The sequence below is a fragment of the Podarcis tiliguerta genome, assembly GCF_965153285.1.
Source record: "Podarcis tiliguerta genome assembly, chromosome: 1".
NCBI lineage: Eukaryota > Metazoa > Chordata > Lepidosauria > Squamata > Lacertidae > Podarcis > Podarcis tiliguerta.
The window spans coordinates 44,928,176-44,944,489 of NC_139534.1; the positions used below are offsets into that span (position 1 = coordinate 44,928,176).

General features: G+C 40.5%; 1 protein-coding gene across 20 annotated transcripts in view; it reads right to left on the reverse strand.

Moving 5' to 3' along the window:
• Positions 1-16,314, reverse strand: part of KALRN (kalirin RhoGEF kinase) — a 492,139-nt gene that overhangs the window by 195,090 nt on the left and 280,735 nt on the right. For all 20 annotated transcript variants that reach the window (XM_083404304.1, XM_083404303.1, XM_083404302.1 and 17 more), the window contains one exon: positions 14,224-14,454. In XM_083404304.1, the coding sequence (XP_083260430.1) occupies positions 14,224-14,454 (231 nt within the window). The remainder of the gene's footprint in view (positions 1-14,223; positions 14,455-16,314) is intronic.

Consider the following 16,314-nt stretch of genomic DNA (forward strand, 5'->3'; position numbering starts at 1 on the left):
GGCAAACAAGCTTATTTCTTTACTATTGGATGGGTAGAGGGGTGGAGTCTAACTCTAGTCCATACAAAGTTATAATATTTAACTCTTGAAGGGTCATGTTACTATAAAGGTTGGGGTTTTTTTCAGGTTCACTTAAGCAATTATAGGGTGACTGTGATCATGAAAAATCCACCCAAAGTCAGGGAAAGTCTTGAATGAGTAGACTTTGGATGGCTCTTCAGAATCAGGCTTTTGCTGTGTACTCGCCCTGCCTGAATTTATCAAAGGGTCCCATTGCTCCTGTTCTCAAAACAAGTTGTCATGCTTCAAATGAAGGCTGTCATTGACCATTACGTCACAAATTAAAGAGACAATTATCCCCCCCAAAAAACTGGGAGGGGGTGGGAAGCACAGCTTTGGGAGGGGACAGTGCCTCAAGAATACACCCTAATTCTACAGCATGAAGCAAGCTCAGTACTTTTCTAAAAAAATAAAAGTGTACTTCTGGAGGATGGATTGGGCAGGAAGCTTCCCATTCAGCAGCAGAAGAGTTACTGTAGCTGTTTAGTAAAAAGAAGCAATACTGGCACCATTCTCTGGTGGCTGAAATCCACAGTCTAGCTACAATACAAAATGAAAATGTAGAGACAACATTGTGAATTTCTTCAATAAACAGATGTTATGGAATCTTCTGTCGTACCTTGGTTCTCAAATGGAATCCATTCTGGAAGTCCATTCGACTTCCAAAAACGTTCGAAAACCAAGGCATGGCTTCCGATTGGCTGCAGGAGCTTCCTGCACTCAACTGGAATCCACGGAAGGTGAATCGGACATTCGGCTTCCAAAAATAGTTTGCAAACCAGAACACTCACTTCTGGGTTTGCGGTGTTTGGGAGCCAAAATGTTCAAGAACTAAGCTGTTTGAAAACCAAGGTACAACTATAAAAGGGATATCAGTGGGTTCCACATATCAATCCAGCACTATATATGCTGAATATGCAACCCTCTTAGTTTTAGAAGGACCTTGGTTTCAGAAATGCTAATAACAAAAGAAAAAACAAAGAAAAAAAGTCTTGAGAAAAAAAATCTAAGGAGTCTTACTAAATCCTAATCCTGCATAATGGCCAGTAATGCTCACCAACTTAATTACACACACAAAAATCTCCTTTTGTTTATTTAAAAGCCACTGCTTGAAATAGATTTCCCCCTCTTTTCTCTTCCCCATTTATCATGGAAGAGTAATGTCAAATAAAGGTCTATTAGAAAGGGAAAAACACTTCTAAATACAAAGGAAATTATCCTCTGGCTTTTCCTGCCATTATTAATGACTTACAATAGCTGAGTCACAAATAAACTAAACTGTTCTTATTGGCACTTAGAAGACTTCTTAATAAAACACAGAACCAAGACGGTAAGTGAATTTTCACTACAGGTTCTGTAAATGACTTAGTAACAAAAATAAGATCAGAATTTGAGCAGAAATTAAGATCTGGTTTAATTCAAAAATTAATAGCAAAGACAAAATACACCTTAAGAAATAGTTTCAATCCTCAGCACTGCAAGATCTGCCCTTCTATTTATGAGAACAAACCTGATTTTCTTGATGTTCTATTGAGGTGCTTATTGGCTTGATGGTTTCAATCATATCTTATTATTGTATTTAACATTTTAATGGAGATTGCTGATTTATTGTTTATTGCTGGGTTTATTTACTGAGCTTTGGTTTATCTTTTAGGTCACCTTGAGAGGGCTTTTACCCTTACAAGTGACCTAAAAATATTATAAATAGGTGTTAGAAACTCTCATTAGAAGAAGGATGCAATCTGCAATCTTAATAAGAAAAGACCAGTAAAGAAGCTGCCTTATACCAGAGCAGAGTATTTGCCCATATAGCCCACTATGGTCAGCTCTGACTGGCAGCAACCTTCCAGAGTCACAAGGAGAGGCCTTGCTGCTTGCACATCATCTGCTTTGATCCTTTTAACTGGAGATGCCGAGGAAGGAACATGGGACATTTTCTATGCAAAATATGTGTTGTGGCACAGATTTATGGTCCCTCCTCATATATATAATAATACATTTATTTGCAGAGAGTTTCCCCCCTTCAGACATTGCAAAATTAGGCTCAGAGTTTTACAGGTTAACATCTGTAATATTGTCAGGTGGCAAATGTTTTATACTAGCATTATCACCAGGACAGGACAGAACATCACTGATCCTTCCATTCCTCAGAGCAGAACAGACAATGTCGGATAGAACTGTAGTAGATGCTCAAACTGCAGACAAATGGCCACATCAGGGGGAAATACTGCCTGTCGTACAGACAGTTAAAAACAATTAAACATCAGCCCACAGGATTCCTGTATGTTTTATAAGAAATGACTAGCTTGCCAATAGCAAATCCATCACTTCTAAACAATTCCAGCCTGAAGCTATGTAATTCAGCTACCCTTAAGGGCCATCAGAGAAGACAAGGTAAATGCAGCATCATATAACATACTGCTTTAGATGGAAATATTTGCACCAATCAATAAATACTATTCTCTTCACACTCATTATGCTACACCTTGTTTTTTACTTGTAAGGATAAAGCGCCAGGCAGGTCTTTATCCATCTTATTAGCACTTTTGGTCCAGTCTGTTTCTGGTATGCAGCCTTGGGGTTAATGCCCCTCAGTGTGCCAGTGCCCCTGACAATTGCAGTGCAGATACAGAGTCAAAAATAGGGGTCAGTAGGGGTCCAGTGCCTGGGTGTGTATGCTAGGTGCTCATATTGCATCGGGATTTTCTATGTAACCTGGAACAATATGCTTGTGCCCTGAATCTGGCAATTCTAGGTGAGAACAATAACAGCAGGCAATACTTCCACTCTACTTCTTGCTCTTAAAACACCATGTACTAGCAAAGCAACAAATCTATCTAATTCAGTAAGCTCTGAACATGTTTCCTCAAATCCATTTCAAATCATACCCTAGACTATCCATGGTCTGGCCAAATCTGAAATGGATATGAAAACTGGCCTCATTACATGCAGCACATAGTGTTCTTGAAGCTCTCTATGCCACTTTCATCATTTGTTGCAACTTACCAGAAGCAGGGTTATGAGGAGAGTACTAGGGGAGAGTCCAATGAATGCCACAGCAGGCACATGAACACATGTTGGCCACAGAATTAAAGGCTGCTGGAAGCAATGGGAGCTGCAGTTCTCACATTTTATCTATCCCTAGAGTTGAACTGTCAACATATGCAGTAGTATCCAGGACCTCAGTTACTGCTGTGTCATTTTGAGGAGCCACTTCTGCCATCTCCTATCATGTCCCATAAGATCCAAAAGTGAAAATAAAGGAGCAGGGGCTGAATTTGCTCTAGAACAGCCTTTCTCAACTTGTGGGTCCCCAGATGTTTGTTGAACTACAACTCCCATCACCCCTAGCTAGCAAGCCCAGAGCTCAGGGATGATGGGAGTTGTAGTCCAACAACATCTAGGGACCCACAGGTTGAGAATCGCCGCTCTAGAATTTTGTCCAAAGTTCAGTTTAATATTGGAGAAGACTTGGATGGGTCTACTAATCAGCAGAATCTGTTTAATCTACAACCACAACATATGCATGGCAAAAGAGAGCATACCGTGCCTTAAATTCAAAGTTACATCAGGCATGACATTATTAGTGCCATGTAAGAAATTATCTCTGGAAATTCTCTCTCCTTATGAAAAATGTCCCATACAATCCTTATATATGCAAGCATAGCTTACTGGGATGGATCGTAACGCTGAAAAGTCTTTACAGATTCTTCTACCATCTATGTGCCCTTCTCTTTCTCAGCATCTTCTCCCAAAATATCCACACATTGAACTGCAAACAGCTCTTTCTAGAAAGTCTGGGAGCTAATCCATGAGCCATTATGAAAATTTTTCTAATCAAATCCTGCTTTCTCTCGCCCCCCCCCCACTACCAGTGTTTAGAGGCCTACCTCCCATACATAATCACACAAGACTCTGAAAAGAACATGCAATCTGCTTTCTCCTTGAAAGGAAGAGCAACCTTGCAGACCTATCAATATTCTTTTGCTCAGCACAACTAAATTAATGAAGAAAATTAAGTGCAGAGGCAATTACAACTCTTAAATCATCTTTCTTTATCCTCTTGCCAACATTAAGCTGAAGAAATCCCTTAAAGTCAGCATGTAGGTATTTTTTATAAGCCCACAATCCAAACTGCAAGAGCTTCATCCTAATATAAATTCTCTTTCTATTATAAAATGGAACTTCTGAATTTTTATGAACTCATTTTTTGCTATGATCACCATCCCATAAACGCTGCCTTGACTCCTCTAATGACACACATCTCTGTTTTCCAAATCCAGTACTGATCTTTTCTCCTTCACAGGCATGCTTAGGGTTTTGCTGACTTCCACCACCAACCCACTCATTCTTTCTGAAGAATAAATGGGCAGTAGCATTTGGTTATGGTGTAACTATATTTGATTGCTACTATAAAGAATTATGCTTTTTTTCTGCATTTTCAGCCTGTTGGGATGTTAATGTTGCATTGTATTGATCTGCTGTAACCCACCTTAGGAAAGTTTACATCCTAAAAGGCAGACAGAAAATCCATTAAAAATATTAAAAGGCCAGTTTGTTTTCTTCATCATTTTGGAGCATTTTCAAGATAATGTTATGTGTATCTTGAAAGATTGCTATTTCATTATCATGAGCCGATTAAATGCCATGTACAATCTGTATCATTTTGACCTCTACTGCCTGTTGACATACCATATTTTTCCCTAGGTAAATTCCTAATTTGTTGATTAAGTACTTAATGTGACAAATGTCACCAACTGTGCTATTAAAAATACTGCACAGAAAAACAAAACATTTTTTGTACATTTCCCCAGCCACCTTCAATCATATTCTGTGCTCTTATAATTATGTCTTAATAAATTGCAGGAGAGGGGAGTAGTAACTAAAACTGTCAATTGAGAAGGGAACCATACTTTTTAATGCTGAACTTGCTTCTTGTATAGCAATGTTTCCAAACTGTGTGTGGATGGAAGAGCTATAAATAACTGAATATGTGCATACTTCTGCAAAGAAATATAGAAAATGTGTTCCCTCTCACAGAATATAAGAGAGAAGCAAGAGTACTCTACAGAAAGCTGTTGGTTCTTTTTCTTTTTTCTTTTGCTTTACAAAGACTTAAAATGCTTACAGTTGTTATAATAGCTTAAAAGGGGCCAGTCAGTGGCATTACCCAAAGGCTCAGAACTCTTAATTCAATAAATTTATCACATTAGCATCCACGTCTCTGTGCTGATGTTCTTCTTTATTCCAAGACTGCCACAAACCACATCTACTTTCCACGCATTGGTCAAGATGCCAACTCTAAATGTTCAGATAACCTAATAGCCTTCCATACATTTCAATTATAAAAAGCAGATATTCTTCTTTTAAAATGTAACGCAGCAGAACGCTGATTTACCCAAGTTGCTTTTATCTAAAATTCCTTGTTGGCCTAATGGAAGCCAAAGCCTTCAGAATGTTGGTGAGTCAGGGTGGGAAACTCTGACTGTTCCACATTAGACTTGCCTCTGACCTTTTGACATCACGAAGGGAAATTCAACCTTCCCTGCCCCCCACTACTTCTGTATTTGGACATTAATTATATGAAAAGGGGAAATTATATTGGATGAGGCCCTGTGAGACTCAGGGTCAATAGAAGGTCCCCTTCATCACTTCCACAGCAGTTATGTCTCAGGAAAGTTGGTTAGGGAAGTTCTGATTCCTTAGGGTAAAGGTAAAGGTAAAGGTACCTCTGCCCGTACGGGCCAGTCTTGACAGACTCTAGGGTTGTGTGCCCATCTCACTCAAGAGGCCGGGGGCCAGCGCTGTCCGAAGACACTTCCGTGTCACGTGGCCAGCGTGACATCGCTGCTCTGGCGAGCCAGAGCCGCACACGGAAACGCCGTTTACCTTCCCGCTAGTAAGCGGTCCCTATTTATCTACTTGCACCCGGGAGTGCTTTCGAACTGCTAGGTTGGCAGGCGCTGGGACCGAACGACGGGAGCGCACCCCGCCGCGGGGATTCGAACCGCCGACCTTTCGATCGGCAAGCCCTAGGCGCTGAGGCTTTTACCCACAGCGCCACCTGCGTCCCATGATTCCTTAGGGATCTATGTGCAAATATTTAGTTCTGGAGGGAGCGATCACTTCCTTACAATTAAATGAAATGTCTGAGGGTTCCTTTCCTTTAAACGCCAAGTTGTTAGGCTGCCCCTCCATGTATACAGTTGTGATGACCAGAGCAGCCCTCTTCTTAATATATAATGCCATGGCAATGACAAAATGCCATGTAGTGTTGTCTCCAAGGAAGCAAATATGCACCCAACCAATTTCAAACCACTTGGCAGCTGGGAGAGTTTGGAGTCAAGCCACTTGCTGCTTTTAAATTATTTTTAAAAGGAATTCTTGGCCATCCCCCTGAACCTTTCACTACCCTCTCTTGATCATCCCCATTCCTCCAAATGTCTCAAAAAAAATTCAATGGAGAACATCTGGTGCAGGCCTAACCTTTTCTAATTAAATATTCCACTTTATCTAACCTAATGAATCATAGAATCATAGAATCATAGAATCATAGAGTTGGAAGAGACCCCAAGGGCCATCGAGTCCAACCCCCTGCCAAGCAGGAAACACCATCAGAGCACTCCTGACATATGGTTGTCAAGCCTCTGCTTAAAGACCTCCAAAGAAGGAGACTCCACCACACTCCTTGGCAGCAAATTCCACTGTCGAACAGCTCTTACTGTCAGGAAGTTCTTCCTAATGTTTACGTGGAATCTTCTTTCTTGTAGTTTGGAACCATTGCTCCGTGTCCGCTTCTCTGGAGCAGCAGAAAACAACCTTTCTCCCTCCTCTATGTGACATCCTTTTATATATTTGAACATGGCTATCATATCACCCCTTAACCTCCTCTTCTCCAGGCTAAACATGCCCAGCTCCCTTAGCCGATCCTCATAAGGCATTGTTTCCAGGCCTTTGACCATTTTGGTTGCCCTCCTCTGTACACGTTCTAGTTTGTCAGTGTCCTTCTTGAACTGTGGTGCCCAGAACTGGACACAGTACTCCAGGTGAGGTCTGACCAGAGCAGAATACAGTGGCACTATAACTTCCCTTGATCTAGATGCTATACTCCTATTGATGCAGCCCAGAATTGCATTGGCTTTTTTAGCTGCCGCGTCACACTGTTGGCTCATGTTAAGTTTGTGGTCAACCAAGACTCCTAGATCCTTTTCACATGTACTGCTCTCAAGCCAGGTGTCACCCATCTTGTATTTGTGCCTCTCATTTTTTTTGCCCAAGTGCAGTACTTTACATTTCTCCCTGTTAAAATTCATCTTGTTTGTTTTGGCCCAGTTCTCTAATCTGTCAAGGTCGTTTTGAAGTGTGATCCTGTCCTCTGGGGTGTTAGCCACCCCTCCCAGCTTGGTGTCATCTGCAAATTTGATCAGGATGCCCTTGAGTCCATCATCCAAGTCGTTGATAAAGATGTTGAATAAGACCGGGCCCAAGACAGAACCCTGTGGCACCCCACTAGTCACTCTTCTCCAGGATGAAGAGGAACCATTGATGAGCACCCTTTGGGTCCGGTCAGTCAGCCAGTTACAAATCCACTGAGTGGTAGCATAGTCAAGACCGCATTTTACCAGCTTCTTTACAAGAATATCATGGGGCACCTTGTCAAATGCCTTGCTGAAATCAAGGTAGACTACATCCACTGCGTTCCCTTCATCTACCAGGCTTGTAATTCTGTCAAAAAATGAGATCAGGTTAGTCTGACATGACTTATTTTTCAGAAATCCATGCTGACTATTGGTGATCACAGCATTCCTTTCTAGGTGCTCACAGATTGTTTGCTTAATGATCTGCTCCAGAATCTTCCCTGGTATTGATGTTAGACTGACTGGGCGGTAATTATTTGGGTCCTCTCTTTTCCCCTTTTTGAAAATAGGGACAACATTTGCCCTCCTCCAGTCTGCCGGGACTTCGCCTGTTCTCCAGGAATTCTCAAAGATGACTGCCAGTGGTTCTGAGATCACATCTGCCAGTTCTTTTAATACTCTTGGATGCAGTTCATCTGGCCCTGGAGACTTGAATACATCTAAACTAGCCAAGTATTCTTGTACTATCTCCTTAGTTATTCTGGGCTGTGTTTTCTCTGCTGAATCATTTGCTCCAAATTCTTCAGGTCGGGCATTGTTTTCTTTATCGGAGAAGACTGAGGCAAAGAAGGCATTGAGGAGTTCAGCCCTTTCTGTGTCCCCTGTTTGCATTTCACCATCTTCTCCTCTGAGTGACCCCACTGTTTCTTTGTTCTTCCTTTTGCTACGAACATACCCATAGAAGCCTTTTTTGTTGCTTTTAACCTCTCTAGCAAGCCTGAGTTCATTCTGTGCTTTAGCTTTTCTGACTTTGTGTCTACACGTGCTGGCTATTTGTTTGAATTCCTCTTTGGTGGTTTCCCCCCTTTTCCATTTTTTGTACACATCCTTTTTTAATCTTAACTCAGTTAAAAGTTCCTTAGATAGCCACCCTGGCTTCTTTAGGCTCCTTCCATGTTTCCGTCTCATTGGTATTGCCTGAAGTTGTGCTTTTACTATCTCCCTCTTAACAAACTCCCAGCCATCATGAACTCCCTTTCCTTTTAGTATTACTGTCCATGGGATCTCACCCAGCACTTCCCTAAGTTTTATGAAGTCGGCTTTCTTAAAGTCAAGAAATTGAGTCCTAGTATGCTTGGCTGCTCCTTTCCGTTGTATAGTAAACTTCAGAAGAGCATGATCACTTGCGCCTAATGATCCTTCCACTTCTACCCCATTAACCAGGTCATCGACATTGGTTAGGACCAGATCTAAAATGGCTGTTCCTCTTGTTGCTTCTCCCACTTTCTGGACAATGAAGTTGTCTGCAAGGCCAGTGAGGAATCTGTTTGACCTTATGCTCTTGGCTGAGTTTGACATCCAACAAATATCTGGGTAATTGAAGTCCCCCATTACTACTATCTCCCTTCCTTTTGCATGCTTGGCCATCTGTTCCAGGAAGGCATCATCTATGTCCTCCGTTTGGCTTGGGGATCTATAGTAAACTCCCACAATGAGGTCACTATTATTCTTCTCTCCCTTAATTTTGACCCAAATGCTCTCACTTTGGCTTTGAGGTTCTAAATCTTGGATCTCTTCACAGGTATACACATCCCTGACATATAACGCCACTCCTCCTCCTTTCTTGTCTGGTCTGTTTCTCTGAAATAGATTGTATTCCTCCATTTTTACATTCCAATCATGGGACTTATCCCACCAGGTTTCAGTGATGCCTATTATGTCATATTTAGTTTGCTGTACCAAGAGCTCAAGCTCATCTTGTTTATTTCCCATGCTTTGTGCATTAGTGTACAGACATTGAAGTCCATTAGTCATTCCCCCGTGTCTCTTATTTAAGGATTTTTTCCTCCCACCACTAGGTCTGCTTGCTGTTTGCTCCATTTGGTCTATGACATTTGGATGATCATCTTCATCAATTAATAGACTCCTACCTTCAGGAGCACTGTCTCCCTCCCCCACATTAGTCAGTTTAAAGCCCTCCTGATGAGGTTTCTTAGTTTTTGGCAAAAACATTCCTCCCAACCGTTGTGAGGTGCAGCCCATCGCTTGCCAGAAGTCCATCCTCAAGAAACTGCAGTCCGTGATCTAAGAATCCAAACCGTTCCTGTTTACACCATTTGCGAAGCCAGCTGTTTACTTCCACTATTTTCCTCTCTCTCCCTGGGCCACGTCGTTCAACTGGGAGGACAGATGAGATGACGATTTGTGCATTTAATTGCTTCAATTTCCTGCCCAGAGCCTCGTAGTCTCTTTTGATCTTCTGGAGGCTATTGCTTGCAGTGTCATTGGTTCCCACATGAACCAAGAGGAAGGGGTATTTGTCAGTGGGTTTTATGATTCCTTGCAGTCGTTCAGTTACATCTTGGATCTTAGCCCCGGGGAGACAGCACACTTCCCGAGACATCTTGTCAGGCCCACAGATCACTGCTTCTGTTCCCCTCAGTAGGGAATCCCCTATCACCACTACACGCCTTCTCTTAGGTTTGGTCAGGGTTCTTCCGTGAGCGGTCCGTTCCAAGGTCGCCTGCACATTCCCTGAGGACTGACTTTGCTGCTCATCTTCATATACGTGATCGACTGTAATGAGGGAGAGATCCTCAAATGGAGTCTGCTCTTCGTCTTCCATGCTAGGGGAGAGGACCTCAAAGCGATTGTGTATTTCTAGACAATCAGAGCGAACCCTGGGCCTCCTACTTCTTTGAGTCACGTTTCTCCACATATCGGGCTCCTGTGTTGGTGAACTAGCCTCCTTCTCAGGGGAGTCCCCTGTCTCCTCCTTGGTGGAGACGGTGTGCTCTGTTGCTTCCAAGAAGAGCTCCAGCTCTCTAATTCTTTGGAGCGTAGCTACACGTTCCTCCAGTTGCTGGACTTGATATAAGGGCTAAATTATACATGATCAGGAAGCCACATATATTTTATCCACATTTATATTTTATATAAATATTTTATATTGATCCGCATATATTTTTATCCCACATCTCCCAAAAAGACGCTACTAGAACTCGAAAAGGTGCAAAAATGTGCATCAGTGATTATGAGGTAGTTGGAGCACCTTTCCTAATGTTACATTTTACTAAATGTTACATTTTAGTTTAGAAATAAGGACTAAGGGGATATACAACAGAGGTTATGAGTAGTGTGGAAAAGTAGAAGTTTTTCTCCCACTTTCATACAAGAACTTAAGGTAACCCATGGAACTGACTGGCAGGAGATTTGAGGAAATAAGTAAGTGTCTTCTTCACATAGCATGTAACTTCAACATTAATAATCTATCTTTAAAAAATGAATTACAGGTTCGTTAACACACTGTTCAATAAATAGATATTGAAAAATAGTAAGGGTAATGGTAACTCTCTAATGAGAGCCGCTTTAAAGCACAAAGCAGAGTAATCTGTTCTGATTAGCAACTCTAGGGAGTAGAAAAGAATTACAGGTGGAGACTAATTTCATATGAAAGTTCAAATCAAATTATGCAAATGACAGGTTATGGTTAAATAATGAGCCCTATAGAATGTCCTGAGGAAATATCATTACATGAAAATGAAATTATTTAAAAACAGAGTTTTGTGGCATTACACTGAGCTTTATTTAAGCATCATTGTCTGATGTTTGGAATAATTTTATTTAGCTTCCTAGCAGGCTGTGGAGAATATGAAGCCTATTAACTGCTTAGCCTAACATCAATAGTCACCTGTGCAATATTCTTCGACCAATGCCTTGCAACATTAAAAAAGGTCTATACTGAGTAGCAAAAATTAATCAGAGGTTTTAAACACACCTTTCAGTAAATGTATGTTGAGTATCATTTGGAAAAGAAAAAATGAAAACTGAAATGGGGAAGAGGAAAGTGTGTAACTTCCCAGAGACTTATATAATATAGTATCCAAAAGGTAGGTGCTGCTGGCTAAGCAGAACCTTGAAGTGGAGCACTTCTATTAGAAGATGAGGCTATACTGCAACATCATCACCATCACCATGATGATGATGATGATGCAGGTCCCACCTTGTATCACCAATATCTGCAGTTCTGTTAAATATTACCTTATACTGAATGGCATATCAAATCTCCATCTATCTATATCTCACATATTCTCACTACCCACCTCCACCCCTTTATCCCCAGGTAGTATAAGAGACCTACTTACAAGATGGCTTGTCTCAGTTATTGCATCAAACAGTGATTAGAACCAAAAAGACAAATGGACAGAGATGCTGCCACATCTTCAAAACCTTCAAAAGGCATTGTCAAAATGCATCCACCACGAGTCCACTTGCCTCTGTTTGTGATACCAATACTAGTAACCCTGAGACTGAGGTTCCTTCATTTTGCTAATGCTTGAAATATTAGGGGGAAGAGCATATTCTGAGACATACTATCCCTCTTCCCACCAGAATCCTCTCCAACTTTCTAGGGATAATATACCCAAGATGGACGCAAAGTGAACAGATGCTGTACTACTTGAGATGTCTCAAAGGGGATTTGCACATGTTCCTGTAACATGCAAACACATCATGTCTTTCATATGCATGCTGCCCTCCCTCCCCTGACAATGCATAGACATGAGGCAAGGAGGGATTGAGGTTTCTTTATAGAGGTGCCAAAAGCCATAGTTCAATGACAAAGCACACGCTTTGCATGTAAGAGGTCCCAGGCTCAGTAACTAGTATATCCAGTGGGAAAGACTCCTGCCTGAAACCCAAGAGAGTTGCTACCAGTCAGCATCAACAGTGCTAAGTTAGATTGAAAAATGGTCTCACTTGGCATAAGGCAGCTCCCTATAATCCTATGCTCCATCATATTGAACTCCCTGCCTAGGTCTGTCTGGCTGCTGCACTGTCCTGCTTTAGGAACTTGGAGGATGGAGAACCTATCTTTTCCCCAGTTAAAAGGTTTCTGGAACAGAAAAAATGTGCTCTGCAGTTTTGTGGTTATAATGTGGCTTTATGTTTCTTTCTGATGATGTGTTTGAGGTTATTTTTACATGTTTAATTTTTTATTGATGGGTTTCACTGCCGTTGAGGAGACCTATAAAATGAATATATAATCATGGTTCATGGGGTCATTTCTGGCAATCCAGAAAACATAGTGATATAATGCCACAGATAAGTGGGCATGGGTCTGGTTTTGCAATGTACAGTATCTTACCAATACCATCTCCGTTGTGCATGCATACATCAGCAGATTGGGTAGGGGATAGCACATTTCACAATGTATCACTAGTATGTGTGGATCTACCCTCACTACTCTTATAAACTTCCATTTATGTAGAAATCTGTACAGGCATAGAAGCTAAGCCACTGGCAGCAATTTGTAGCACTACACACCGAAATATATGCATTGTGACATTTATGCCTTCTCAAAACATGCATATCTTATTGCAAGCTTAGTGTAAAGGTTGGAGGACCAAATCAATACTGTAATTGAAAACACAAACATCTGTCTCTGTATTCTAGTGAAACAAAGGGTATTTCCTTACCACTGTATTTAGAAAGGATTAAAGACACATTTCCCAGTTTTGTTGAATCAATATTGGTTTCTGTGTTTCTTGTACATATTGGTTCTGCACAATAACTCCTAAATGTGAACATTTACTTGCTGAGGGAAGGGGAAGAAAGTTGGGAAAAGAAGATCGAGGTCTTAGAGGCAGCCGTGATATCTTAAATAACAGCTGTGGTGGGGACAATGGGCAGCCTACAGAAGTGGTGCCAAAGGTGATGATCATGATGATATGTAGAATTTAACTGAGCTTTTGAATGTTCAAACATTTCACCAACATTATATTGTCACAATCATTACAACAACCCTGTAAGTATTGTAATATTGACACTGATCTTTCCAGGTGAGGAGGTGAGGTTAAGGTTGAGAGACTATGGTTTGTTTAGGACAACATTTTTCCTATGTCTGCTCTGGCAACACCTGGACCTAATAATGTCAACCATAACATCCAGAGTTCATCCACCTGCTCATATTTAAATGTTGTATATGCCATTATCTGCCAGCATCACCCTTCCATGGTCCACATAAGACAAATAGGTCAGTATCAACGCAGAGAAATAAATTAACAATATTGGCTACTTCTCCATGGTTTATTAATCCAGGCATGTTATGTAAAAACCAGCTCAACAGCCTGTTAATTTTGACAACTGTGCCATAGTTCTCATATTCTAAGGAAAGGTAAACAATGAATTCCAGTTCACTTTCTGCACACCCCTCGTGATTATATAATGCTGAAATCATCTAGGTAATAACCTAGGAATATAATTTATTCCACTCTCAATGTTGCTTTTTTCAATTAACTGTCCTTCAGGCATAGACAGTGGTTTGACAGCTAATTACCTACTCACAAAGACAAATTCCAAAATAATTTCTAAAAGCTTTCCTATAATAATTTTGTAATTAATGGTGGCACATGATATGGTAAAAGTCTATGAAAGCTGTTTTATATTTCAGTATATCAGCCTAACAGCACCAGGTGATAGAAATATTGTTTCATGAGGCTTTCCAGATGAAACTCCAAGCCAATTTTCAGGCCACAATGAACTAATCTCTAAGTTTCAGTTTCACATGCCTGAGAAATTACATTACCTGCTGAACATCTTGCTGGAAAACACAAAGTTGAAGCCTCTGATGTAACCGGACCTTCCTGTGCTGCCAGATGCTCTCCAAACGCCTTTGGTGATGCAAGACCTCGTGGACCACATCCAAAACTTGGTGAACAGCCTTGGAATAATTAGCTGTGGCAGTAAGAGATTCCGAATTCCCCGGACTCAAGGGACGCTGTAAGACATCCAGCAAAGCCTTTCCATCCTGGCTTACCTGTAAGATTAACGGGGGGGGGGGGGGGAATCCATCAAGTTGAATGTTATAAAATTGTTCAGGTAATTGTATTTTAAAAATACATATGTAATTAAATGGGGTCACTTTTTTTCTTTCTTTCCCTGTGAAAAGGCAAACTCAGAAGGATATTTATTCCTAAGGTTCAGACACTTAATTCACAAACTTCACTTTCTTCTTAAGAAAACATGGGTGAATTCTCTTCAGTGTTTCCTTTTAAAAACTGCCTATAAGTGGGGGTTGTTCTAAGTTGTAATGTTGGTGAAAACTGTATAGGGGAAAATGGAATTGCTATTAATTTATACCGATGCAACACAGCAGGCTCACACCAAAAGAGTGTACTTAAAACATTTCCCTTCAAGCCTATTATGAAAACATTCAAGCAAATTAGAACTTCACTAGGTACTTTGTTGCATACAGTATTTACTACTTTATTTTGAACACAGTGGGAATCCATACTTGGTTTAATGGCTTTTCTTCAGTGCTTTTAAAAAAAATTGTTCTGATAATGTTGTTATAGATATCATAGAAACACCAATAAAAAGAACATGAATTATGTGAGTCCTGAAAGTCCCTGCAAATGAATGAATGGGTTTTGAAAGAATTATTTAGAAAGTAAGCAGCTACCTGCCATTTAAGCCTTCCAGCGCTACCTTTAAGAAGTAAAAATACATGTATGTCTTATGCATTTTACAAGGATTGTTCAAGGTTAAAATACACTTAGAGAGCAGCTTTGCAGTGTGTATTGTATCATAAGTTAAAAATGGGGCTATACAATCAAACTAGTGGGTGAATTCATTCTCCCCTCAGTTCAAATTGTAATTGGGTTGCTAATTGCAAGCATCATCACAGAACACTGAAAAGAGATCAGTTTTTCCCCTAAAGTTCTAAATTGGCTTACTTTTAGGGAACACACATGTGCATTTTTGCACTGCTGCTTAGAGATTATTTTATTTTTAAAATGTATATAATGCCTTTTATTAACTTTGTTTTTGTTTTTCCAGCAGTAAATTAAGGATTTGGTTTTTTAAAGATAATGTGTATACAATACATGCTCTGCATTTGGGCATAAGTTCCCAAACTTTTCAGTTTGCCAACCCAATAGCCCAAATGTTATTTGTATGGTGACTCATTTTATTGCCATAATCATGATCCCTATCCACACTATTAAAAAACAACAGCTATACAAGTTATTATCGCCTTCTCCTTCTGTACTTCTATCATCTCTTTCACAGTTACAGTGGTACATCGAGTTACAAACGCCTCAGGTTACAAACGCTTCAGGCTACAAACTCTGCTAACCTGGAAGAGTTACCTCGAGTTGAGAACTTTGCCCCAGGATGAGAACGGAAATCATGTGCCGGCGGCGTAGCAGCAGCAAGAGGCCCCATTAGTGAAAGCACGCCTCTAGTTAAGAACAGTTTCAGGTTAAGAACGGACCTTCGTAACTAGAGGTACCACTGTACTAGGGATATATACAATTTAATTATATATCTGTAAAGCGCTTTGAGATTTTTATTAAAAATATAAAGCCGTATAGAATTTTTTTTTTAAAAAAAATAATTAATTTGTGCAAATTATTTGGAGAACGTTACTTAAGCAAAACAGAGTTTGGGTTTTACTTTGTGTAGGTAACACACTGTGCTAGTTATGGATTTATATTTAGACCAGAAGTTGACAGTGGTGGCTGTCTAGTGTTTCACAGTTTCTCTTACTGTGCAATCCAGCACTGCAGGCAGCTAAGATCACAATAATGTTACACAGCATCATAGAGTTGGAAAGAACCCAAAGGATCATCTAGTCCAACCCCCTGCAATGCAGGAATCACAGCTGAAGAATCCC